We start from the raw sequence: 27,813 nt of genomic DNA, 5'->3' as shown, positions 1-27,813 counted from the left end.
CCCGCTGTCCTTGCTTAGACCCTGTAACAGGAGGCACCTGTGGATATCCACCCATGCCACCCCCCCTCCATTCTGTATCCCATTGCCAGGGATTTCTCAAATATCCTGACTCCTTTGTTTAAAAGTTTACTGTGGCGTCCTGTAGCTGGAGAATAAAATCCAAACTTGTTTGCATGGTTTATACTTGGGCCCCAGCCTTAATTTTTCAGGGTGGTTCTTTTTTTGTTGCTGTTTTAAAATCATTCCTTTCCCCTAACCAGCAGCAACTAACAGTGAGCTAGTTACACTTGTCCTTGCACTTCTTGAATGAGCTTTGTGTTTTCAGTCTCCAGACCTTTCTTTGCTCCTACACTCTGCCTGGCAGCCTGATGTCTGCCTTTTTTTTTTAAAAATAAATTTATTTATTTATTTAATTTTTGGCTGCCTTGGGTCCTTGTTGCTGCACATGGGCTTTCTTTTAGTTGCAGTGACCGGGGGCTACTCTTTGTTGCGGTGTGTGGGCTTCTCATTGCGGTGGCTTCTCTTGCTGCGGAGCACCGGCTCTAGGCGCGCGGGCTTAGTTGCTCCGCGGCATGTGGGATCTTCCTGGACCAGGGCTCCAACCTCTGTCCCTTACACCAGCAGGCGGATTCTTAACCACTGCACCACTAGGGAAACCCCCTGGTGTCTGCTTTTAAAATACCTCCTTCAAGGCCTAACTTAGAGAGCCAGAGAGAATTAGTTTCTTCCTCATTTAGGTTTCTTCCATACCACTTCATGCATACACATCTTTATGTCACAGCACTTACCACATTATGTGTGTTCATTCGTTCAAGTCTGTTAGATTGAATTCCTAGAGGGCATGTCGTGTTCATCTTTGTATCTCCAGTAGTAGAAGAGTGCCTGACTTTAGCACCTGGATTTTCGCTTAAATTGGCTTCTTTGCTGTCCTCCTAATGTGATGATAGGGCTCTTTGTAATCAGACTACTGGTTGCCTGAGTTCCTCCAGCTATGAGTGGTATAGGGAAAGATAAAAATTACTGTAACATGAAAATTGTCATTAATGTACTGACCACTTGGAAATTTTGTCCATGCCCGGACATCACAGCTGAACACTAGCTTCTGTCTCTGCCCATCAAATCAATGTTTGTTATTATCACGCTCATTGCTGGTGGATAGAACAGTCACAGTGAGTTGTGAAATGAAATTGTAAATCTTGCAAAAGATGCAAGATATCATGAAGTTTGATGAAAGAAATGTTTGTGGACTATTAAAGTTTTACACACATCTCCCCACAGACCCACTACGAGTTGAGAAATGATAGGATAGATGGTACCATGGGCCCTTCAAAATCAGATCATTTAAATATCAAAAGACAGAGAGGGCCTTGAAAAGACTGGCAAAGTCCTCAGCTGTGTTTGCAAAAGTATACAGTAAAAGTCAAAGAAGGAGTGAATTGTGCTTTATGGTGCTATCTTAAAGGGTTTTGGAAAAATTATGCCAAAACTCCCTACTTGATTTCCTTTATATGTACATAGTTACTTCGATAATCTAAATTATGTTACATGTAAAGACATAAATAATTCTGTTTCATTTTTCAAGATAAAGTTTCATTTACACTTTGTTTTTACTACACACTGTGAAAATTTGGTCCCTTAAGGGGCCTTACTTCTTTTTTAAAAAAAATTAATAAACTTAACTTTTTTTAGAGCAGTTTTAGATTCACAACCAAATTGGGCAGAAAGTACAGAGAGTTCCCATTATAGCCCCCTCCCCCCACAGCCTCTCACTGTTGACATCATTCTTCTCCTGCAGTGGTACATTTGTCACAGTCCACGAACCTACACTGACACATCATTATCACCCAAAGTCCACAATTTACATTAGGGTTCACTCTTGGCGGTGTACCTTGTACAGGTTTGGACAAATGTATAATGATGGGTACTATATCCACCATTGTAGGATCCTACAGAATAGCCTCGTGGCCCAAAAAGTCCTCTGTCCTCTGCCGATTTATCCCTCCCTCCCCTCAAACCCTGATCTTTTTAGTGTCTCCATAGTTTTGCCTTTTCTAGAATGTCATATGGTTGGAATCATACAGTATAGCCTTTTCAGATTGTCTTCTTTCATTTAATAATATGCATTTAAGTTTGCTCCGTGTCTTTTCATGGCTTGATAGCATATTTTGTTTTAGTGCTGAATCATATTCCATTGTATGGGCGTACCACAGTTTATCCGTTTGCCTGCTGAAGGATATCTGATCTGTGTTTTGGTTTTTTGGCCCCAAGGCATGTGGGATCTTAGCTCCCCGACAAGGGATCAGACACGTACCCCCTGCATTGGAAGGTGAAATCTTAACCACTGGACCGCCAGAGAAGTCCCTGAAGGATGTCTTGATTGCTTCCAAGTTTTGACAGTTAGGAATACAGCTGTTATGAACATCTGTGTGCAGGCTTTTCTCTGGACATGTTTTCAGTTCATTTGGGTAAATACCAACAAGCCCAGGTGCTGGATTATATGGTAAGAGTATGTTTAGTTTGGTAAGAAGCTGCCAAACCATCTTCCAAAGGGGCTGCACCATTTTGCATCACCACCAGCAGTGAATGAGTTCCTGTTGTTCCACATCCTCCAGCATTTGGTGTTGTCAGTATTCTGGATTTTGGCCATTCTACTAGGTGTGTAGTAGTATCTTGTTTTAATTTGTGATTCTCTAATGGCAAATGATGTTGAGCATCTTTTCCTATGCTTACTTGCCATCTGTGTATCTTCCTTGCTCAGGTGTTGCTTGGATCTTCCGCCCTTTTTTTTTTTTGCGGTACGCGGGCCTCTCACTGTTGTGGCCTCTCCCGTTGCGGAGCACAGGCTCCGGACACGCAGGCTCAGTGGCCATGACTCACGGGGCCAGCCGCTCTGCGGCATGTGGGATCCTGCCGGACCGGGGCAGGAACCCGCGTCCCCTGCATCGGCAGGCGGACCTCAAACCCCTGCGCCACCAGGGAAGCCCCCACCCATTTTTAATCAGGTTGTTTTCTTATTGTTGAATTTCAAGAGTTCTTTGAATGTTTTGGATAATAGTCCTTTATCAGATGTCTGTTGCAAATATTTCCTTCCAATTAGTGGCTTGCTTTGCATTCTCGATAGTGTCTTTTGCAGAGGAGAATTTTTTAATGTTAATGAAGTCCAGCTTATCAGTTATTTCTTTCAGGGATCATGTCTCTGAAGTTGTATCTAAAACATCATCACCTAGATTTTCTTTAATGTTATGTTCTAGTTTTTTAGATTTTCTTTAATGTTATGAACTAGATTTTCTTTAATGTTATGTTCTAGTTTTATAGTTTTGCATCTTACATTTAGGTCAGTGATCCATTTTGAGTTAATTTTTGTGAAGGTATAAGGTCTGTGTCTAGATTTCATTTTTTTGGCTGGGGCTGTCCAGTCCTTCCAGCACCATTTGTTGAAAAGACTATCCTTTCTCCACAGTATTGTTTTTGCTCTTTGTCAAGATCAGTTAACTGTATTGATGTGGGTCTGTTTCTGGCCTCTGCATTCTGTTCCATTGATTTATTTGTCTGTTTTTTTTGTTTTGGCCAGCATCACGCTATCTTGATTCCTGTAGCTTTATAGTAAGTCTTGAAATCTGTACGATCAGTCCTCAGACTTTGTTCTTCTTCAGTATTGAGTTGGCTGTTCTAGGTCTTTTGCTTCTCCATGTAACTTTAGAATCAGTTTGTTGATATGCACCAAGTAACTTGCTGGGATTTTTATTGGGATTGCATTGAATCTATAAATCCAGTAGGGAAGAACTGACATCTTGACAATATTGAGTCTTCCTGTTCACAAACATGGAATATCTCTCCATTTATTTAGTTCTTTGATATCTTTCGTTAGAATTTTGTAGTTTTCCTCATATAGATCTTGTACATATTTTGTTAGATTTATACCTCAGTATTTAATTTGGGGGGGGGTGCTAATGTAAATGGTAACCCGTCTTTAATTTCATTGTCTACTTGTTCATTGCTGGTATACAGGAAAGCAACTGATTTTTGTATATTAACCTTGTATCGCATAACCATGCTATAATTGCTTATTAACTCCAGGAGTTCTTTTCTTCAGTCTAGTCTCTTGGCTTGCTCATCTCTGACCCTTATGCCCACCGTCTCCTTCCTTGGTTTCCTCTCTGGCGGAGCCTGGCAGTCAGCCTAGACTCCCTCCATGATCTCACCATCCTCTGTCCACTGGCAGGGAATCTTTTACCGCCCTAGGACAGCCCTCATCTTTAGCTTTGCATTAGCCCATCTTGCATCCACAACCAGGCTGCCATCTCCCTGTAAATCAACATTCAATCATCTCATTGTGCCTAGTACTTTTTTTGTTGAATATCACAGTAGTCTAGGGCCTGGTGATGAAACAATAAAAACATAAGGCCCAGGAGGTCCATGTGGGCTAGAAGGGCTGTGGGGCACTTTGTGGAGAAAGTGGGAGCATCCCTGAACTCTGAGAGGTAGAAGGACCTTTCAGGTGGGAAGAGGAGGCAGAGGTGTGCTGTGTCCCAAGGATGCTAAGGTTGGTGGCTTGAAATGGGTATTTTAGAAATACTTTCTGAGGGACATTTGGTAATGACCGGACACATTTTTTTTTTTTTTTTTTTTTTTTGCGGTATGTGGGCCTCTTACTGTTGTGTCCTCTCCCGTTGCGGAGCACAGGCTCCGGACGCGCAGGCTCAGCGGCCATGGCTCACAGGCCCAGCCGCTCCATGGCACATGGGATCTTCCCGGACCGGGGCACGAACCCGCGTCCCCTGCATCGGCAGGCGGACTCTCAACCACTGCGCCACCAGGGAAGCCCCCGGACACAGTTTTGATTGTCACGATTTCGTGGTGGTGGTGGTGGTGGTATTACTGGCATCTAGTGGGTAGAGGGCAGGGATACTGTTCAACATCCTACAGTGCTCAGGACAGCACTTCCTCTCCGTGCCCTGAATGTGGACAGTGCTTAGGTTGAGCAGCCTGGAGCAGAGGACTGAAGACCGAGCTTTTCTCTGTCCTGCACACTTTTTTTTTTTTAATAAATTTATTTATTTTATTTATTTATTTTTGTCTGTGTTGGGTCTTCGTTGCTGTGCGCAGGCTTTCTCTAGTTGCGGCGAGCGGGGGCTATTCTTCATTGTGGTTCGTGGGCTTCTCATTGCGGTGGCTTCTCGTTGCAGAGCACGGGCTCTAGGCGCATGGGCTTCAGCAATTGCAGCATGCGGGCTTCAGTAGTTGTGGCACACGGGCTCAGTAATTGCGGCTCACGGGCTCTAGAGCGCAGGCTCAGTAGTTGTGGCTCACGGGCTTAGTTGCTCTGTGGCATGTGGGATCTTCCGGGACCAGGGCTGGAACCCGTGCCCCCTGCATCGGCAGGCGGATTCTTAACCACTGCGCCACCAGGGAAGCTGTCCCACACACTCTTTTTTTTTTTTTTTTTTGCCGTACGTGGGCCTCTCACTGTTGTGGCCTCTCCTGTTGCGGAGCACAGGCTCCGGACGCGCAGGCTCAGCGGCCATGGCTCACGGGCCCAGCTGCTCCGCAGCATGTGGGATCTTCCTGGACCGGGGCACGAACCCGCGTCCCCTGCATCGGCAGGCGGACTCTCAACCACTGCGCCACCAGGGAAGCCCCCACACACTCTTAAAGATTGATAATAAACAACTGACATTATCTCCTGTAATCTTCACAGACCCCTACTAGATATTCTTACACCATCTTACAGAGTAATTTGCCCAAGACCATGCAGCTGTCTGCAGAGCCAGCAGCCCACCTGGGACAAAGCCTGTTCTCGTAACTGTGCCTGTAGACTTGGTGTTGAGAGAGCTGGGAGTTGACACCTGTTCCTGATTACTGTGTATTATGCTGTCATTTTACTGAAGTGCTTTTTTCCCCCTGAGCTGTGGTCGTTTCAAGTTGAATTTTAGATGGTTAGAAGAAATTTTGCAAAGGTCTCCTTTTTTCTTGTTTGTGCTCTAAATTCAGTAGCTCTTTTGATATTACGCTGTCTTCTATTTTCCTTGCAGGCCCTGAACCTTAGGGAGACTAAGTCCTGTGTGTGCTGGGCTTTGCGCCATGTTACTTGTGGACAGTTTGCAGAGATTTCAGTGGCTTTTTTGGTTTTCAGCAAAGTACAGTTGGTTACGTGCAGACGAGAAATTTCCCATCTCGGTTTAGCAGGTGAAAACGTTTGTGTTAAAGGCTTCTCTGGAGCAGGCAGTGTCTCAGGTTTCTCGTTGTCTGAGCTGACTCACCTAGATGGACTCCTTTTCCAAATGGTTAAAAATACATAGATGTTTTTGATGGATGAATGGACGAGCAGAGTGTGGCATATACCTGTAATCAGATATTATTCAGCTTTGATAAAAAGGAGATTCTGACACGTTAACAACATGGCTGAACCTGGAGGACGTTCTGCTAAGTGAAATAAGCCAGTCAAAAAAGACAAATATTGTATGATGTCACTGCTCTGAGGTCCCTAGAGAAGTCAGATTCATAGGGACACAGTATCCTGGTGGGTGCCCGGGGCTGGAGGATGGGGAATGGGGCGTTAGTGTTTAAAGGGCACGGAGTGTCAGCTTTATGGGATGAGCAGTCCTGGAGGCAGAAGATGGTGATGGTTGCACAAGAATGTGAATGTACTTAATGCCGCTGAACTGTACACTTGCCGGTGTTTAAGATGGCAGACTGTACGTTATGTGTGTTTCACCTCAGCTTAAGTATTGGGAAAAAAGTAATCTAGATGTTTGACGTGAGGAATGGCATATTTCAAGACCTTGGGCACTTCACCAACTTGTTGTATCACTACAGCATGCATTTTCCCCATGTAGAATGCTGCAGAATAAAACAGAAACAACCTCGTTAAGACCTGATAAGTCTACAAATAAAGGATACAAGCCATTTGTAAAGCTACTTGTATTAAATACATGTTGCTAAAATAAAAACTATGTTATACAGTAGACCACTATCTAGTGAAGTGATTTTACTCCAAAACTTAAAAAATTGTTTCTGTGGGGCAAAGAGAGTGCACACAATAGTGCAGAGGCTCTCTCCCCTGCATTCACTTTATCACTTGTAGTTAAAATTACCAACTACTTCCTGTCACACACTGAGTACTTGAAGCACAGGGTGTGACATTCCCAAGTGCCCAGGACCTGCCCCGTGTAGACCAGCTTCCTGCTGCCGTGTTAAAGTGTCACACAACACAGCACGAATGGACCACATCTACTGGACTGTTCGGCCTTATCTTTGACTTGGATTTGACCTCCTTTCTACACATGGAGTATATTTTCAATCTATGAGAACTTTTCAGAGCAAGCAAACTTGAATGATAGTTTTTATAGCCAACACCTGCCAGTAGCATTCGGTGTTTTTCACAAGGTGGATGAACAGTCTGGGAGGATTTGTGAAGCGGCCAGGAACCAAGATGCCATCTTGCCCTGCAGCTTCGTGGCTGGAGAGGGAGTGATGAGGGAAGGGCCGTACCGTGGTCCCACCCTGAGGACTGAGCCTTAGAAGGTGGGGAGCTGGAAGGATAGTTTTTACAGTTGCTGTGGCCCAGCCACCTTCCTTTGCTTCCCTGCGTTACGGTTGAGTCCTCTCTGTATTTGAGTGGGGAGCCCTCTTGCCACCTCTGACCTCCTGGGTAAAGTACAGCTGTGCCATAAGTGGTGAGCTGATAGACCTTTAAGTCAGGAGTGTTACCTCATTTGCCTCATGGCGGGGAAATGTTCATTTTCTTCTCCCTCCTTGAAAATCTCCACTGCCATTAAGTCTGGAAATTAACTGTACTTTATCCCAAATGTGAGAGTAACCTGTTTGAATTGTAGTGACCCGTTAGCAAGTTAAGAGGATCTTGATTGATTTTGTGCCTTACCAGGGTTTTGGGGTTTGTCCTGTGTTTAGGTAACATGTAAATTTCCCCAAGATGCTTCACTGTCTAACACAGTCGACTTCTGTTGGAAAGGATTACGCTTCAGGTTCTGGAACAGTGGGGCTAATGTAGAAAAAGATGAGTTGGGGGAGGTGAGAATCAACTTGCCTAAACCTAGAACTGCCTCTAAAGTTGAAGGTTGGAAAAGTCACCAAGAAACAAATTGATCATTACTATTATAGATTGATATCAGTGAAAAACATTTTGGCTTTTTAAAGGGCTCAGTCAGGCAGTTCAGGGCTGAAAATGAGGCCTGGGGCTAAAAATCCTGAAACGTACACAGGGTATTATCTGTTATGTGACTAGAGTAAAGAAATTAGCAGGAAAGTTTCAATTAACTGGAGCCCAAGTTACTAAACATTTTCCTTAATTTTTTTTAAGAGAAAGTGTGAAAATAAGAAAAAGCAGTATTACTTTAAGCATTAAGAACATTCCCTGGCCTGCCTTGGAAGCCGTTCACATCTGAGTTCCTCTGTGTGTGTCTTAACCTCCCTAGCATTCTGTAGTGATATTTCATGTTCAGAACAAGGGCCCCAGGCCAGTGAGGGGCTTGAAACATGAAGAGGTACATCACATTTGCCACCCTATATTTAAGGCAGGAACGGAGGGAGGTACGAAGAGTTTTTAGATTTTCCACAAGAGTGTTTTATTTGTTAGCCTCTAATTATCTTGTGGTTAGGATGGTACTTCATACCGACCTGGTGATTAACCAGGAGATCAGTTGAGTGGGATAGCTCCCTCCTTGAGCATTCATTGCTTTTATTTGTGAAGGGATTACAGAGGACAGTTGGAAAAAAACAAGGGTTATTTTTGCTCATTTTGTTAAAGAAAAAAAATCTTTGAGTAGATAATCAGTGTACTGGCTTTAAGATTCAAACATTACAAAAGGGTGTCTTTCTCCCACCTCTGACCCCAGCGCCTCTCCCTAGAAGCAAGCACTTCCAGAGAGATGTCATGCATACATTAGTATATGTGGGTGTATTCGTTTCTTCAGCGAACACTGAGAGCTGCAATGTGCTAGGCCCTGTGCGAGGGGCTGAGAATGTGTAGCTTCCCCTCCCTCTTTAATACTTAACAGTAGATCACTTTTTTTGCACTAAAAGCAGCACTGTGTCTTGGAGACTGTTTTATATTGGTATTTATTGAGCTACCTTATTCTTTTGAATAGCCATATAGTGTTATATTTTAATTGAAATAACATTTTGATCTTTTCAGGACAGTTTGAATGCTAGAACTTCTGCTTTGTTAAGTTAATCATGGTAATAAAAGATTCCATTCATTAAGTGCTCAGGTACTACGTTAATCTGGGCAGTGAGCCTCAGGGAGAGGAATTCTTTTTTTTTTTTTAAGATGAAAGTTACTTTAATTTATTTATTTTATTTATTTATTTATTTATTTTTGGCTGTGTTGGGTCTTCGTTTCTGTGCGAGGGTTTTCTCTAGTTGGCGGCGAGCCGGGGCCACTCTTCATCGCGGTGCGCGGGCCTTTCACTGTCACGGCCTCTCTTGTTGCACAGCACAGGCTCCAGATACGCAGGCTCAGTAGTTGTGGCTCACGGGCCTCGTTGCTCCGTGGCATGTGGGATCTTCCCAGACCAGGGCTTGAACCCATGTCCCCTGCATTGGCAGGCAGATTCTCAACCACTGTGCCACCAGGGAAGCCCCAAGGGAGAGGAATTCTTAACCCCAGGGGCTCAGAGAGGCTGAGTAGCTTGCCAGGAGTTAAAGTGTTAATAAGTGGTGACTCCTGTCTAGTTCTAACACAGTATGATGGTTATTTCAGCTGGTCACTCAGGTGTGCACTTCAGTTTAGGCAGAGATAACATACACCTGTCTCTATTTTTGCCCAGATTTTTTGTGATAAGCAGTTCTCTACAATAGTACCTATTGCTTGCAAGGTATGTGCAAAAGTATCCTGAGAGTATGATGTCTGGCAGGGACTTCAAATGACCTTGAGCGTGTTGACGAGTCCTGTATTTTAGGTAAGTAATAAAGTCAAGTGGCATATCTCCCCTGAGGTCCAGTTAGTGCTCCCATGGGTTAGAAACCTCAGCAGGCAGGCATCCTGTCACAGTCCAGGGCCAAGTGACATTCATATAGACGAGTCATGTGGAGAAGGTAGGGGTCCCCCCAGGTGTCTGACCTTTTCAGGGACCCTGTTTTACTGATGAGAACTGCGAACAGACCTGGTTTGTGAGTCACCCTTTGTCCATTTTGGACTGTGAATAAGGGTGAGTAGGATTCTGTAGGGCGTACGTACGATGGCAGGTAATTAATGCCTGAAGTTACAGTTGTGGCCTTTTACTGCTCTCCCCTGCACATAGGCTACTGGAAATTTCATCTTTTCCGAGTCTTCCTCTCTTAGTTTTCCTGCGTTGCGTTTGGCCTGCCAGCGCAGGGGTGGAATTCAGGATGCTGCATAAAGAGTACTGTGGAAGCCACCTGGTTCAGAGATGTTCACAACTACTGAAGCATAATTTTAAAACTTTGGAAAGTCCAGAGATTATGAACAGCACTGAAGTGAGCCAATCGGCAGGAGGAGGGCAAAGGGCACGGGAGGCCAGCGTTGGCAAACCTTCCCTCCCCAGGCTTTATTCTGGAATCTTTTCTCTTGATGGTTTTGACAATAACCTGGATGGTGGAAGGTGCCTGGGCTCTGGAAACCAGGTCATGGGAGAGTGGAGAAGGCGGTGGGCTGTGTGTGTGTGTGAGCCCTCCCTGACAGGCCTCAAACTGGGGGGCTGCAGGAGTAGGCCGCAGAAAGATACGTGGGGAGGAGAAAAAGAAGTGTATGGCCAGGACCAGAGGGAAGCACCTTTGGTCGTGCTGGTGGGGGACAGATGCCACCTCCAAATAGAGTTACAGGTAGGTGTGGGAAGCTGGAAACCCAGTGTAACCACAGAGGTTTCCTGAAACTCGGTAACTTCTCTCATTCCAAAGTCCTTAGTAATGCTGCTTCTTTTTCCAGATCCTAAAATCAGAGGCATGTTTTTTTTTTTTTTTTTTTCTATGTTTGTCCATATGTACAAACCAAGTATTGAATGCCAGAAGCCAACCTTTCAGTAAGGCACCCTTTCCTCCTCTGTGTCATATTTTTTTTTTTTTAAACATCTTGATTGGAGTATAATTGCTTTACAATGGTATGTTAGTTTCAGCTTCACAACAAAATGAATCAGTTATATATACACATATGTTCCCATATCTCTTCCTGCTTGCGTCTCCCTCCCTCCCACCCTCCCTATCCCACCCATGTTTTTGAGGGCTTGATTTCTCCTAGGGTCTAGAGTTTCATTGGAAGTGTTCACTACTTGGGAGCACATTTTAATCAAATGGTGATTGCCATGGATCATACACACGGAGCTTAATATTAAGAGGACGGTCATTCATAGGTTCAAATAAATCAATGAATGGTCGATTTAATAAACTAAGGCAAGTTATCACGGGTTTAGAAAGGAAAAAGACAGCATTATTGAGATGTAATTCACATAATATAAAATTCACCCTTTTAAATGGTACAGTTCAGTGTTTTTTAGTATTTTTACAGAGTTATACGGCGATCACTGCTGTTTTTTCAGAACACTTTCATCACCTCAGAATGAAGCCCTGTACCATTAGCGTTCTCTTCCTCTTCTCCCCTCTCCCTAGCTCCTGGCAACCACTGATCTACTTACTTTTTATGGATTTGTCTCTTCTGGACATTTCATATAGATGGACTCATACAACATGCATGGCCTTTTGTGACCAGTTTCTTTCACTTAGCATCATGTTTTCTAGGTTTATCTGTGTTGTAGCATGTATTGATACTTCATTCCCTTTTATGGCTGAATAATATTTCATTGCTTGATACACCGCAGTTTATTCATTCATTAATTGATGGACATTTGGATTCTTCCCCTTTTTTGGCTATTATAAACATTTGTGTTCAGTGTTTGTGAGGACATATGTTTTCATTTCTCTTGGGTATCTGTCTAGGAGTGAAATTGCTGGGTCATTTGGTAACTCAACATTTAACTTTTTGAAGATGTCACTGATCTTTTGAAGCCCTCTGTCAGAGGATCTCCACAGACCCCAACAAATATCCCTATTGGGTTTGAGAGGATATTGGACAAGATTATTGTTGCTTTGACCCATTGTGATCTTTTAACCAGCAACTTTTTTTTTTTTTTTTGGCGGTACGCGGGCCTCTCACTGTTGTGGCCTCTCCCGTTGCGGAGCGCAGGCTCAGCGGCCATGGCTTACGGGCCCAGCCGCTCCGCAGCACGTGGGATCTTCCCGGACCGGGGCACGAACCCGTGTCCACTGCATCGGCAGGCGGACTCTCAACCACTGCGCCACCAGGGAAGCCCTTACCAGCGCCTTTTTTCCCCTTGCTTCCAGTGATCTTGGTTTTATACATATACTAAATTACCAACTGATTTTTGAGAAGAGTTCATTATAGTATATGCTGGTGATTGTGTATTAGATGCCATAAAGTTTTATGTGAAACAACCTCTCTTTATTAAAAATTACATTTATAAAGTAGTAAAGAATAAAATTTTGAAAATAATAAAATAGCTTTATCAAATCTGAACATTTGGCTTCGGGTTCCCTTCTTTTGCCTAGAGGTAACCACCGTTTTGCATTGGTGTTAAAATTCTGTTTCATTCTGAAATAAGATTCTGATCTTTAGAACAGAATTTTGAAGTCTTTTATAACCTGTGTATTTGGTCTAAGTGCTGAAACATTAGAGCATTTTTTGTGACAGGTGTACTTGCAGTAGGGTGGTTCATGTATGGGGGGTTAATAATCCTGTGAGTCATGGAGCCTTTGGTTCATGTTTGACCGTAGGTAACCAGTTGTCATCTAGGCTTCTATTTTAAGAAGACCTTTCACACCAGGAAGGCGTGATGATATTTCCTGCTGCAAGGAACTTTGAGAGGAAGTAGCATCAAATGCCAGATCTTAGTTTCGTGGAGTGGTTTTTGTTTTGAAATGATTTTGTGGAATTTTTCAGGGTTCTTTTAAAATTAATTGCAGTCGGGCTTCCCTGGTGGCTCAGTGGTTGGGAATCCACCTGCCAATGCAGGGGACGCGGGTTCGAGCCCTGGTCCGGGAGGATCCCACATGCCGCGGAGCAACTAAGCCCGTGCACCACAACTACTGAGGCTGAGCTCTAGAACCTTCGAGCCACAGCTACTGAAGCCCGCGTGCCTAGAGCCCGTGCTCCGCAACAGGAGAGGCCGCTGCAGTGAGAAGCCCGCGCACAGCAACGAAGACCCAACGCAGCCATAAATTAATTAATTAATTAATTAATTAAAAAATAAAAAGGGAAATCTCTTTTAAAAAAAATTGAAATAAATAAATAAATAAATAAAATTACAATCAATACGATGCCAACTGTGATAGTTTCTTTGACCCGTTTCTGGATCAACTAAAATTTTAGATTATCTGCTGTTTTACATCTTCCAATTTTCTTTTCTCCTCTTAATGATTAGTGCAGTTAATTATCGCTTCATTTGAGGTGGGTAAAGAATTGACATTTATCAGTTTGGGGGGAAGTTATTTAGCATAGAATCACTAAGGCGTACATCAAGAAATCCATTTAAATAAAGTTGCTAACTTTCAGTAGGTTTCATAGTTTATTTTCATTAACTATTTTTCCCTTATTGATGTACTTACAAATATTCCCTTTGCAATAATTTTTTAACTTTAAAATATTTCATGCCATTTGTTAACTTTATGTATATCTTGAAGCATTAAAAAATTTCATTATCTTCACTAGCAGTTTAATGGTTTAAAAAATTATATTTTTGATAATATCAAGTTTTAATTGATTAAAAAACAGGTCAAACGAGATATGAGACAGGAGTTCTGACACCACTGCCAGGTGAAGAGTGAACCGGTGTGGCTCTGTTTTAGGACACTTCGGCAGTAGGCATCAAGAAATGTTAAAATGGTAGTGCCCTTTGGTCCAGAAAACCCAGCTTCAAAGGGTCTCCTCAAGATTTATGCAATCTTGTGCATAAAGATTGACATATAGGTATACATTTGTAGAGTTGTGTGTAGGAGTAAAAAATAATGGGAAAACTCTGTCTTTAGCATTAGGCAGTTGGTTAAACCATGCTGTATCTTTAAGGTGAAATTCCATGCACAATTAAAAATGATGTTTTTAATGCTGAATTGAGGGAAAATGCTCATAAGTGGAAAATGAACTTTGTAGAGCAGTATATTCACCATGATCCCTTTTTTTTTTTTTTTTTTTTTGCGGTACGCGGGCCTCTCACTGTTGTGGCCTCACCTGTTGCGGAGCACAGGCTCCAGACACGCAGGCTCAGCAGCCATGGCTTATGGGCCCAGCCGCTCTGCGGCATGTGGGATCTTCCCGGACCGGGGCACGAACCCGTGTCCCCTGCATCGGCAGGTGGACTCTCAACCATTGTGCTACCAGGGAAGCCCCATGATCCCAATTTTAATAAAAAGAAAGAAATTGGGAAAAGGAGCTTAGGAAAATGACAAGAAAAAATATATACTACAGTGTTCAAAGTGGTTATATTTGAATAATAGAATTTGGGAAAGTAGTTGTCTTTTTTATTTTGGGGGGGGTCTTTCAGATTCATGTACACACAACTTTTTGGAACCTGGCTTTTAAAATCTGAAAGTCAAACAATTTAATACACGTTAAGGCAGCCTACTTTAGTTGCTTCAACAACTGATAAACTTAATTGAGTTTGAAAAAATACACCAGGTCACCCAGGTCCTTCGTCACTTGTGGTGTGTAGGTGATCTTGAATGTGCCAAGAGCAGCACAGCACTACCAAGCAACTGCTTTGTGGCTCTGTTTTCACAAATCCATTTTCTTCAGCATATAAACCAGTTAGCCTTTTGGTTCTTCAGTTTGGAGTTGGTTCTTTGTTTTTGCATGGTTTCTTTTCAAATATCCTATATGTTCTATGTGTGTTGTCATTTGATGAGTCAAATTATTCTCAATTGTAAGTTAATTCTTGATAAGCTGTATATCAAGAGAAATTGAAATTATGATTTTCGCATCTCATCAGCAGTCTGTAAAAGCAGCTCTGTGTTCTGCTCGTTATTCCATTGGTACTGTTTGAGGGACCTGTGGGGTGAGGATTAGGGACGCACACTCAGCTGGATCCCTAGGGCACTGGTTAGAATTCCCGCCAGCAGTGACTTCTCTTTTCAGTGTCCTACCTGCCATGGCTTGCTTACATATGTTGAATATGAAATAAATACGTTATTCTCATCTTATTTGATATTTTGCTTATGTGAGTATCTCTGTGCCTCCTAAGTTTAATTATGACATGTATGTTTATTATAAAGATCTTCTGCCACATGGTAAAAAGGTTGAAGTTTCAGACTTCTTTGGAATCCTTGAGCGTTCCTGGGGTTTTACTTGGAAGGATATTCTTGACAAATCCCCTGGTAAATTGGCTGTTGTATTTCTGCTGTCATTCTGTGGCGTATCTTCCCATCGTATCTTCTTCCTAGTCGAAGTATTTAGCTCATTAGTGTCTGACATTTTTCTAGGTGTTTTCTGACAGTTTGGGTCATCTGTGACAATGACATTGTTTCATTTATTTTGATTGTCACTTAAAAATCATCCATGTTTTACTTCTTCCCACTGGGGCCTATTGGGTGAGCGGCTACAGATAATACAAGAAATGAAGGATTTCCAGGTTGTGGGCTTGTTTGTGGCCAAGCCGGCCTGCTTTCCTTCTTTGGGACTCTGGGGATAAACTGAATCAAGTTAACACAGCTTAGAACAGTAGTTCATCTGTTTGCTCTCGCCGTGGACTGAGCTTTCGAGAGTATGTGACAGGAAGGAAAACTAGGGCTTTTAACTGATGTCATGCCTGTCCTGTTGCTTGGTAGCCAGAAGCCCGTGCTGGCTGTGCCTGGCTGTGGCAGGCCCTTGTGACAAGCCATGCACTTGGGGCGCGGGCCTGAGTGGAGGGGAAAGGAGAAGGCTGCCCTTCTGTCTCTGCGCCTGCCTGCTTCCTGAGCTGGGGTCGACAGCTAGCTTGCCTCCTGGGAAAGTAGGTCCTTATTCCTGGCAGAGGTTCCCAGATGCCATGATTGCTTTTCTTTAAATAAGCTGTTGAAAAATACTCTTTAAAATGACTTTTATTTACATCTGTGAAACGTTGTTTCTGTAGAAGCACATACAAGTTTCACTGGTGAAGAAAAATGAGATTTTTTTTTTTTCCTTTCTAAACCATTGAGATATAGTTCACATATCACATAGTTCACCTGCTTAAATTGTAGGATTCAGTGGGTTTTGGTATATGGGTTTTTTTTTTTTTTTTGGCCGTGCAGCATGTGGGATCTTAGGTCCCCCACCAGGGATTGAACCCGCATTCCCTGCATTGGAAGCTCAGAGTCTTAACCAGTGGACTGCCAGGTAAGTTCCAGCATAGGGTTTTTAATATATCCACAGGTATGTGCAGCCATCACCACAGTCAATTTTAGAACAATTTCATACCTCGAGAGGAAACCCTGTCGCCTTTAGCCCCCTTCTGCCCCGGCCCTAGGCACCCACTCTGCAGATTGCCTCGTTCCGGACATTTCATATGAATGGAATCATTTAATATCTGGTCTTTTGTTCTGGCTTCTTTCACTGAGCATGTTTTTAAGGTTCATCCATGTTGTAGCTTGTGTCAGGACGTCATTCCTTTTTTAAAAATTGCAGTAAAATATGCATGGCATAAAATCTACCATTTTAACCATATTTAAGTGTATAGTTTAGTGGCATTAAGTCGGTCACGTAACCATCACCACTGTTGATCGCAAGAATGTTTTCATCTTGCTAAACTGAACCTCTGTGCCCATTAAACCGTAGTTCCTCATCACTGCCGGTAGCCCCTCTTTGAATTCATTAGCTCACTCCGAATCTGTTTTAGTTATTTTGTGTGTTTCCTGGAATGAGGTATGTCCTTTAGAAGTCTAGCCCTGCTGACAGCTTGAGTTTAGCCCTGTGAGACCTGTCTAGAGGCATCTGATCTCCAGAACTGTAAGATAATAAATGTGTGTGTGTTTTTTTTTTAATTAATTAATTTATTTATTTTTGGTTGTGTCGGGTCTTTGTTGCTGCGCGTGGGCTTTCTCTGGTTGCGACGAGCGGGGACTGCTCTTCGTTGCGGTGCATGGGCTTCTCATTGCGGAACATGGGCTCTAGGCGCACGGGCTTCAGCAGTTGTGGCGCGCGGGCTCAGTAGTTGTGGCGCACAGCCTTAGTTGCTCCGCGGCATGTGAGATCTTCCTGGACCAGGGCTCGAACCCGTGTCACCTGCATTGGCAGGCGGATTCTTAACCACTGTGCCACCAGAGAAGCCCAGTAGGTAGTTTTTAGATGGCAGAGAAGAGTGAGGAGTTTCCAGACTGGAAGAACAGGAGTAAGTGGATGTGGTGACACTGCATCAGTTACTACTAGGTTTAGCTGCTTATAACAGAGGACCCCAGAGTCACAGTGGTTAAACAACATAGAAATTGATTTCCGTTGTGCATTAAAGAGGTACAGGAGAAGCCAGGCTGAGCAGGTGTGGCGGCTTCACGGCTTGGTGGGGATGCAGACTCCTTTCAGCTAACCGCTCTGCTATTTCTAGGATGTGGCCGTTAATCTCGTGATCTAAGAAGCTGCTGAAGCTCTGGCCACTTGTGCTAGTTAGGATCCTAGCAAGAAAATGGAAACACCACTAGGTATTTCAGCAGCCATAGAGGATTTAATATAGAGAATTGGGTGAACAGGCGGTGGAGAACCAAAAAAGCAAAAAGGGAACAGAATTGATTAAAATAAGGAATACTAAGTGTGCAGGAAGCAGGCTCCTGGGGCTGGGGGACAAGGGAAGAGGTTGGGGTGATCACAACCTGGAAGCTGAGAGGAGGGGCCCACAGGGTTGGGATCCCGACCTCCAAGGAGAGGGCACTGCTTGGCTATTGCTGGGGACCCTGAGGCTGGTGCCGGGGTCGCCCAAAGAAGTGAGGATGGGAACGGGCGGGTTGCTGCCGCAGCACGCAGGCAGGAGCGGCCAGCAGACACGTCTGCCGCCAGAACCTGATGAATGGGAGCAGCTGATAAAGGAGGTTTGTCATCGGCAGAGTCCCAGCCCAGCATCACAGCAGAACTGGAGTGGGAATTTGGAGCCCAGAGGCAGTAGCTTAGCCCTGACCCACCACTGTCTCCTCGGTCCACACAGCAGGATGGGTGGGGAAGAGGGGGCAAGCGCATGAGCATGTCTGACGTTGATTCCCCAAAAGCTACATAGACACTTCCTTGACATTTTATTTGCCAGGACTTGGTCGCACAGGCCCGGCCAGCTGTAGAGGCAGCTGGTAAGTAGAGTCCTGACGCAAGACACGTTGCTGCCTGAGCCCAGCCCAGGTTCTCTAACCCAGGAGGGTGGGGAGTGTCTGCCACAGGGGTGGAACTTTGAGCATTTTTGTGGCACCGTTAATGCAGCAACGTTAACAACCTCCAGATAAAACGTTCTCCCTGTTATCTTTCTTCCTCACACAAAATGAACTCTGTCTCTTGGACCATTTTTTGACGGTGCTTGTCACTGTGTGCTCAGGATCCCTGTCTGACTGGGCGTGTGATGATGCAATTTAGGCCTCACTTTGGGGAACGTAGCCTCACTAAGACTGTCAGTGGATAGAACAGGGAAAGAGGCTGCTGGCTTCTGTGACTGGGGGATGTCGTTCTAGGAAGCTGTGGTCCACCTTGCTGATAACGTTTTCTCCACAAGTTGCGCCTGTACTGCTGTGTGATATTGATGCATCTGACAGGCAGGTGTAGACTCAGGGTTTGCTGAAGTATCTGGTTCAGACATTGTTCCATGATTTTGAATTCTGTCTTACAGTTTTATGTGTGCCTTCTTCATTGGAGCGGAAGTTGCTCAAGGGCAGGGACCAGAGCTTGTTTCAGTGTTGTGTTACCCGAGCTTCCAGAGTGGTGCTTTGCTCATGTAATAGTTCCCTGCAGTTTACTGACTGTTTATGAATAGGATTGGGGGACTCTGAAGTCTACTACAGATGAGGTGCCTCTGGTCTCGAATTCCTAATTGTACAGTATTTTGTGTTCATTTAACTCCAGTCCCTGCATTAACTAACCACCCTCTGCACCTAATCATTTCCAACCCAGGCAGGTGATTTGTCCCCGAGGCTATGCTTTCCTGTTTAAACGTCCCCTGTAACTTGTTGCTTGTCTTTGGCAGTCACAGTAGAAGGTTTAGGGTATTGAGAGCTCTGAGAGCTCCAGTAATTGTTAATTATTAGAGCTCTCAGAGCTCCAGTAATTGTTAATGTTGCAAATTTTTTGAAAAGGCTGTTAGGCAAACCTGGTTGAGAAGGGGTGGATCTTTCCACTTCAAGTGGAAAGTCCTGTAGGAGATGGTTTAAGTATTGCCCCAAGAGTTTAACCTGGCAGTGATGGGTATATGATGGGAATTTTGGATCATACGTGAATGTGGGCTGGAAGGGAGGCATCTGGGATTTCCCCCCATTCCCAGGGCTGAAGAGGGTCTCCTCGCTCCTTGTCACTCTCTGAGGCAGATGCCACATGCAATTATAAAAACTCCCCCCATTGCTGTCCTAGAAGAACAGATCCAGAATTTGCCTGTTTTTATTGTGACTCGTGGAATTGATCTGAGAACTGCGGAGTTAATCATTTATGTTGCTAGTATCCTGAGAGATTAAATGAAGACTTAGATGAGGACAGTTCTTGTGGGATGGATCCTGACTTCTCATCCACACGCGATTTAGCTTGCTTTCAAAATACAGATCCTTACGGTCCTCTTGTTTCTGACAGAGGTGGCCTCAGTAACATGCTGTTCCAGTGCTCCTTACCCGACACTCTGGCCACCGTTGGTGACGAGCCTCGGAAGGTGCTCCTGCGGCTGTACGGTGCAATTCTAAAGATGGTGAGTTCCTCGGCTGCTTGGGGATGGGAGGGGCCTGGTCACAGTTCTCATCCTCTTCCCAGATTACCGGGGAAGAGACTTAAAATATGTTAGTGGTGGTGTAAGAGCTATTTAAATATATTGCTTTTGCTTTAATTGGGCTGCACAACTTGGTTTTTTGTTTATATTCTAAGTAAATTCTGTCTTTACGTAACTATTTGTTAGTAAACTAGTACAAATACATCCAGCTTTATATCCAGAGGAAGTACAATGTTGGTTAAACCTTTAATAGTTTTGGATAATGCTTGGATTTTCCACACATTGAAATTTTCAGCTCAGACTTAGGTTGTAAAATTCGAGTGTGGGGAGAGCATCATCAAAAAGGGTTTACAGGATCGTCCCAGTGGAAAAGTGTGAGCTCAGTGAAGCCGGATTTATTAACTACCTCCCTTTGAGATTTCTTTAAAACTTTGAATTTGTTAGATTCCTAATCTTTCTAAATTTTTATATTACTTAAATAATTGAATCTTTCAGTTAAAGTACCTTATTTGTTGAATTGTCTTAACCAGTTATAGGATATCCCAAATGTCTGGATTAAAAAAAAAAAGCTATCAAAAAAAAAAAAAGCTATACCATGAATTTATCATTTTACTGACCACACATATAAATGTGTATGTTTCTGTGGTAGAATTTTGATACCCATTTAAATCTTCCTTGGAAGGGCCCATTTTGATCTTCATGAAACGGAGAATAGTTTTCTGACTCAGTTTTTTTTTTTAAAGACTAGTCTCTTTCAGCTCAGTCGAAAAAGCAGGTCATGTCCATATCCGTGATGATTTGATTATATGTTTAGAAATATTAAAGTTAAAATTGGCACTCTGGATATTAACTCATTTAAAAACATTGTCATGATGTGACTGAACCTTTTCATTGGGTAATTTTCCCTTAACCCTGTCCAGCTGTGAGAGTGGTCAGGGTCTGAGGTTAGGAACAAGCTAGCGTGTCTGAGGAAACCCGAGGCCACTTTGGCATTAGGTTCACGTGCTGACTGAAGGCCGACCCTGCCCCCTGACTGACGGTGTACAAGCAGAACAGGGTCTGTGCTTACCATGCAGTCCAGTTTTTTATTTAATCAAGTTGCAGTTTCAGAGCAGTTCTTGAACTATACCCAATTAATGTCCTTTTGGGACTTTTAATGAAATCAACCTTCAGCCATTTTTTTCTCTGAGGACTTTCTGTAACAATTAAGTCCCATTTCTGCCCATTCGTTTCGTGTGCTTTCATTTAAGCAACCCTTTAAAAATACTTTAATAACTAGCTGCTGGAATTGCATGCGATATGAGACTATTTAAATCTGATTTATGGAGGCTTTGTTTCTATTTCAACTTAAATAGGAGCGTTTTCAGTGTGCACGGTGCGCTCCTCCTAGGCCGGGGGCAGGCCCTGTGCCCTGAGAGCAGCAGAGACCTGTGGAGGTGAGGGGATGCTCTGATGCATGCTGTCCAGGACGCCGGTCACCAGCCACTTGCGGCCCTCATATGCCTGAAAAGTGGCAAGTGCAGCCAAGGAATGGAGTTTTAAATTTTAAGTAATTTTACTTAATTTAAATTGCAGTGGTTACATGGAGCTGGTGGCTGCTGTGTTGGCTGGCACGTGTGCCCTGTTAAGGACAGCTAACTTAGTAACAGCCGGCTGCAACGCAGGCCGTGACCTTGCAGTTTTCTTTTCCCCTAATAAAGATTCACCATCAGTAGTTAATATTTTGTCCTTTTTGAAATTTTAGCAGTCTAGAATTATTACCTGATAGTACTTAAGTGCAATAGAAATGTCTGGAAATAGAATTTGAACAGAATTCGATGTCCCTATTTATTTTTAAGGGGAAAAAGACTATTAGGTAACTCAGTAGAAAAATAGAGAAGAATTGAAGCCACTTAAAGTGGAATTAACTTTTACCAAACGAATGGATCAGAGTATGTTTTACATGCAGTTAATGGGGGAGGAGGGGTCAGCACTCTAGATTTAGCTTCTCAATTCTATTTTTACTAGGCTGTTAGTTTCCATTCCTGAAACTGCATCTGCTGATGAAGAGTAGAAGCTGTGCTTGAAAGCACATGGGTAGAAAGGGAAGCAAGTAGCTCACACGATGGATAATGAGCAAACGTCTGACAGTCTCACAACTGACTCTGGCGACAAACTCATTTTTGTTAGAAAAAAGCTGTTCCTTTGCTTTGTAGGTGGGACTCAATGTTTTCAATATAATTACTCAGTTGATTGAGTCCCTAGTTCAAGTACATTTTTTTTTTTTTTTTTTGCGGTACGCGGGCCTCTCACTGTTGTGGCCTCGCCCGTTGCGGAGCACAGGCTCCGGACGCGCAGGCTCAGCGGCCATGGCTCACGGGCCCAGCCGCTCCGCGGCATGTGGGATCTTCCCGGACCGGGGCACGAACCCGTGTCCCCTGCATCGGCAGGCGGACTCTCAACCACTGCGCCACCAGGGTAGCCCTCAAGTACACTTTCTTGTTGAAGTTTGAACTTAGTAAAACCATGAAACCTACAGCCTCAAGTATTTTTGGTTCCCAAGTTCTTTGGGGTTTGGCAGGGGCACTCGCTGCCAGTTAGAGTTTCGGACATTAATGGCCATTTGAATACTTTGGCAACATGAGGAGGGGAAGAAATTCAGGAACTCCGAACAGGAACTTCAGTTTAAGTGAGAAGGAAGGTAAGGGGCCGAGACTAAGCAGTCAGTAAGACTCGAGGCCGACGGCAGTGCCGTGCACTTTACAAGTTGAGCTCTCACGGCATGGTGCCAGGGATTTCACCAGAAATGGCCAAAACTGATAGTAACTTGCCAGGATTTGCATTAATTAAGAGATGTGGCTGAGCAACTGTGGAACCCAAATAATAAGTCACATTACTTTCATAAATGCATGGATTGAAGACAGAAATGTCATGCAAATCAAATGTTATGCTTTCCTTATTTTTGCCTCTACTTAGAGGAGAGCACACACACACATCCCTATACATGCATGTGCGTTTGTACAAATACAACTTGGTATTTCCTAAACTGGCCACATACATGCAGTTGTCACATCCTTCAAGGTGGATTAGAATGAGCTCCTTCCCTGAAACATGTTAATTGATGACTGCACATAATGATAGACTTACGTATTTTCTCAGAATGTTTAGCTGTTTTGCTTAATTACATGATAGACTGGTTTAGTTTAGTATGTCCCTTCTTTCCCTTTCTCCTCCTTGTTCCAACTTTGGAATTTTTTACCTCTGGAGAATCAAATATTATGTAGCAGTATTTTTTTGATTTACATTTACAAGTAACTTGGTTTAAAATAACGAGATGCTTCTCGACTTTCTTGTTTTTCTTCATCTTGGTGTTGCGAGATGTCTGACTTCCTTTATTTCCATAGCAGCCCTGAAATGACTGCTCTCTGGTGCAGTTCACTAAGGGTTAAGTAGCAGAAGGCCAAGGTAAAACCTCCTGGTTGGGTTTAAGGCCCACAGTTCTGTCCCACAAACAGCTATCTCTGCCACCCCCCTCCATTTCTGTATAAGATGAGACATAAGCAGACTTCCCAGCTGTACCCTGGATGTTTTGTTTAGGATTTGTGTTAATTTTAGGGCGTATGGAAAGTCCTGTGTTGGACAAGGGGGAAAATGGGTCCTTTTGAGAATAAAACAAGGTAAGACACACACAGCTTCAAAAAACTGCCACACCACACGATATTATTTGCAGGAGACTATTAAATATAAAAATATTGGTGTGATCTTAAAACAGTGAATGTCAGTAGAATTCAGTGTCTGTTTCACATAGGCCAGCCTTAACTTTAATGACAAGGAGGTTATTTTCATTAGCTGCATAGATGATGGAAACCGAATTCAACTATAAAATTACCCGTGACTAAGGCAGGTAGGATAGCTCGGTAGAAGTTTTGAGAAGTACTGGTTTATCCTTTGCCATTGTGGAAAGAGATGTAATTGCTAGAAGAGAGCTTGAAACAATAAAATTAGCTGTCAATGTAACTTGATTTTTTTCCTTTCTGGTACTGGGAAGGAACATGAGCTCTGCATCGTCCAGTAGCAGCCTTTTCCCAGAAGCAAGTTTGGCTGATTACAAATAACCAGTTTGCTTATTTATCATGAATTGTGGAAGACACAAATGTCAGTACGTATTGTTCTTTCAATGTAACCTGTGCCAGTTGGCGGAAGTCTCAGAGGGGGCTTTGTCCCTGCCTCTGTCAGAACAGTGACTGTGTCGAGCCAGTCCCTTCTCTGCATGAATGGAGAGATTTGGCCTCACCGTTTTGAACGGTCTCACAGGCATGAACGTTTATAATACACCAGCGATCTCTCGAGTGCTGTCTGGGAAAATTTTGTTTTTGTTCTTTGAGTAGTAGAAGGCTAATATTAGTGTTTGTTGAAGTACTAACCATAATTAAATGAAAGGCACCAAGGCACAACACAGATATGTATCAGTGACTCAAAAGAGTACTGTTTGGGACACGGTCTTTTCTGAATCCAGAAAACAAAATGTCTTCTTCCCTGTTTTCTCTTAACCCCAGTTTAATTAAAAATTCAGTCACGATAAATTACAGAGCAGCCTACAGATAGTTGGCAGTAAACTCCTGGCTACTGAGAAGCTGTCTGCTTGCGGCACTTCCCTCTGGAGCTGAGACGGCATGGCTGCCGCTCCCCATGCAGAGCCCTGCTCCGTCCCGAGAGGCTGAGCACATGTCCCTGCTAACTGAACACGGTGCATTCGATTTTTTTTCTCATTGTATTAGGTCATCATGACCTAATTTACTCTGGTTTTAAAAACTCCCCTTGTATGTGTTGAGCATGGTGTAATTATACCTATTTCTAAGGCAGTCAAAACCTCCCTCTCAGAAGTGAAACATGTTTCTAGCATTGCGTGTTCCCATTTGGTCTAACCTAGTATTTCTTCCATTAATACTCTCCAAAGATAGTTGCCAAATTACAACCTACAGTGTACCACCTTCCGTACCTGCTTTGGTGCCTTCTTTTGATAACTAAATAAACCACAAACTACTGTGTCTAATTTTGACATATGCAAAGTGTCTTTGTCTTGCTGGTCTTAAATGTTTGGGCTTTAGAGCATGAAGCCAATACAGATTTCTGGTCCCTGGAACGCTGGTGTGACCGCAGCCCGCCCTCCTGGGAAGGAATGTCTTTGTGTTGGGTGGCGTGAAGGGCGTGGGGGGTAATGTACCACTTTAGCTGTATGTGCATGTGTTCTCTGCTGCAGGCTTGTCCATGCGATCGTGCCTGGAGCACTCTGGTTTCCAGGTGACAGACACGATTCACGGTATAGTATGAGTCCTCTGAAGTTGGAGCATTCTCTACAGCTTTAATTTCTTTCTTTTAGTTCTTGGTTTCAAGAAATGTTTTTTAAAACAAAGTTGTAATGCTTATGTTAAGTAGCACCAGCTACAGTCTGTGCTTGCTTAAAGAGGTACAGTAGTTAAGATTTCAGAATGTTGAATATATCACTTTGGGATTTTTGTTTTTTGGTTTTTTTTTTTTTTTTTTGGTCCAAAGCAGATCAGACCCTTTCTTCTGTTTCCTCAGTAGAAAATGACAAACATTTCGTAATTTTAGAAATTTATGGGCCTCAACTTGAAAGTTCATTTGAAGTATTTAGCTGCTTCTTCCTTCATACCACTTTCAGCCTTAAGGAAATGCCATGTACATATTGATGTGTTGGTTAGAGTTAGAAACTTCCTTCTCTGTCCTAATCATTTAGTGTCCTTCTCCCCCACCCTGTGCCTTTATGAAGCTCAGCAGTGCTGATCTGATGTGGAAGGACACAGGCTGGAGAAGCGAAGGCCCTCTTCCTGGACACGTGTTGCTTACAAGTCAACCCTTGGGGTGCTCATGCCGAAGGAACTCAGAAGCCTTTGGAGTCTTGGGGCCTCAGGTTACCCTGGATCAGACCTCAATTTTGAGAAGGTCCTGAAAGCCGCCTTCTTTACCTGGACTTCCACTCACCTGTCTTTCTCCTAGTTCACGTCTGCCTAGAGCCTTTTAGACATTCTAGTCTCCTCTTGATGTTCATCAAGACATCCGATTTTGTGAAGTTCAGCAGGGTCACATTGTCTTAGATTTGGTCCTTGCGCAGATCGAACGTACTCTAGAAAAACGTTAGGAATCATTTGTCTCTTTAAATTCTCGTAATCCATGTATGTTCACTAGATAATCACATAAGCTATACTTTAAATCATTGCATTGTCATCTCACATTTTAATGTGTTCTATAAAATATTTTCAGAAAAGGCTGTAAGAAGCCATGAAAGCAGTAAATGCAGAATGTTTTCATGGAGATGAGGAAGCCAGAAGGTTAGGGTCTATGATATTGAGAAGAAAACTTGAGAAGAACCACATGACTGCTGTGCATTCTAGGGAGTCAGGATTCTCACCCTTTCCTGCCCCAGCTCACCTGAGAGGTGGCACACAGTCCAATCGATGGTTAACAGGGATGGTGACAGGTGTGGCCCCCTCGTTGAGAGCCTCTTCTCTCGTAGAGTGTCGACGTGGTCGGATAACCAGGGTGGATCTTAGAATCTTCAGAGCCACAGGCAGTATAGTCAGGAAGCCCGTGTCACTCCAGGGCCAGACGAGCATCACAGCTACTGAACATTCAGGCTAGTGCAGTCCATCCTGTTACTCTCAGGATAAACACCGATAGTCTGGAGTCCCTCGGGACTCAACTCAGGAGGTTAATCTCAGGTTAGTGGAGAGCTGGATGATTTTCCTAGACCAGATCTTAGATGCCCTAGAAGTTGAGTCTAGCTAACATTTGGATTATTCTTTCTTAATCACTCATTTCTAGATCCCAAAGCACTTTATCAAGGCTGCAACCAACTTACTCCTGTTTTAAAGGAGCCTTTATCTCCACACAGCTACACATACACAGACTAGGGAAAATGAAGATGCTGCTTTGTTTCATCTCACGAATGTGGTTTTATTAAAGTAGTTTAATCATAAAACTAGTTCCCTCAGCATTAGCAGAATCTTTTGTTAAGAACTGGCCAAGCGATGAGAGTTTATTTGGCTTAAACAAATTTAAAGAAATAAGCCTGTTATACTGTGGAATATCAGGTAACTTACTTTTTTCAGAGTCTTCTTTAAAGTACAAAAACCTCTAAAAGCCTCTAAATGCAATTTTGCCAGAAAAGTAACATTTGAAACCTTGTACCAAATATATTTATTGTAAAAGTAACATACACTTTTAAACACTTTTTGAAGTATAGGCATATGTAAAGTAAAAAGTCAGAATCCTCTATGCTCTCATCTTACTGTCTTAGCTCAGGGGTCCCCAACCCCCGGGCCGCAGACCAGTACTGTTAGGAACCGAACCAGGCCGCACAGCAGGAGGTGGGCCCTGCCACCCCGCCATCGCTCCCCGTCGCTCACATTACCCCTGAACCATCCCTCCCACCCCCGGTCTGTGGAAATATCGTCTTACACGAAACCGGTCCCTGGTACCAAAGAGGTTGGGGACCGCTGGCCCTAGCTAATAGAGTTCAGGCTTTTAGGAATTTAGGTTTTAAATTTACAAGTGCTTGGTCAATCACAGATCTGTTTCCTCTTTTGAACTCTTCTATAACTTTAAAACAAAATATCAGCCACACCCCCTTTATTATTGTTACCACTTTAGCCTATTTGCTGCAGCACAGCATAATGAATACATGGGTTATAGTGAATACTTGTAGATTCTCTTGAAAACCAAGCCCAGAATAGGAAGAAAAGAATGAGGAAGATGGGAGGAAGCCAGCGGCGGTATATTTTTATTACCGTTGGGTGTCTTCTTTTTTGTTTTTATGACATCTTCATAGCATACAATTCACTTATTGATTTAAGCGTACCATTCAGTGGTTTTTAGTATATTCACAGAGCTGGGCGTTGTCTTAAGCATGTGGGATACATTCTGACTTCTTAGGTCTTGAAGTTTC

At 43.4% G+C, this 27,813-nt stretch overlaps 1 protein-coding gene across 4 annotated transcripts in view; it reads left to right on the top strand.

The window, feature by feature from the left end:
• CHKA (choline kinase alpha) overlaps window positions 1–27,813 on the top strand; it is a 61,663-nt gene that overhangs the window by 4,630 nt on the left and 29,220 nt on the right. For all 4 annotated transcript variants that reach the window (XM_060019428.1, XM_060019431.1, XM_060019429.1 and 1 more), the window contains exon 2: window positions 19,739–19,850. In XM_060019428.1, coding sequence (XP_059875411.1) covers window positions 19,739–19,850 — 112 coding nt within the window. The remainder of the gene's footprint in view (window positions 1–19,738; window positions 19,851–27,813) is intronic.

This window comes from Delphinus delphis, chromosome 8, assembly GCF_949987515.2.
Source record: "Delphinus delphis chromosome 8, mDelDel1.2, whole genome shotgun sequence".
Taxonomy (NCBI): Eukaryota; Metazoa; Chordata; class Mammalia; order Artiodactyla; family Delphinidae; genus Delphinus; species Delphinus delphis.
Note: the sequence above shows the minus strand (reverse complement) of the source record. Positions and strands in the feature narration are given on the sequence as shown.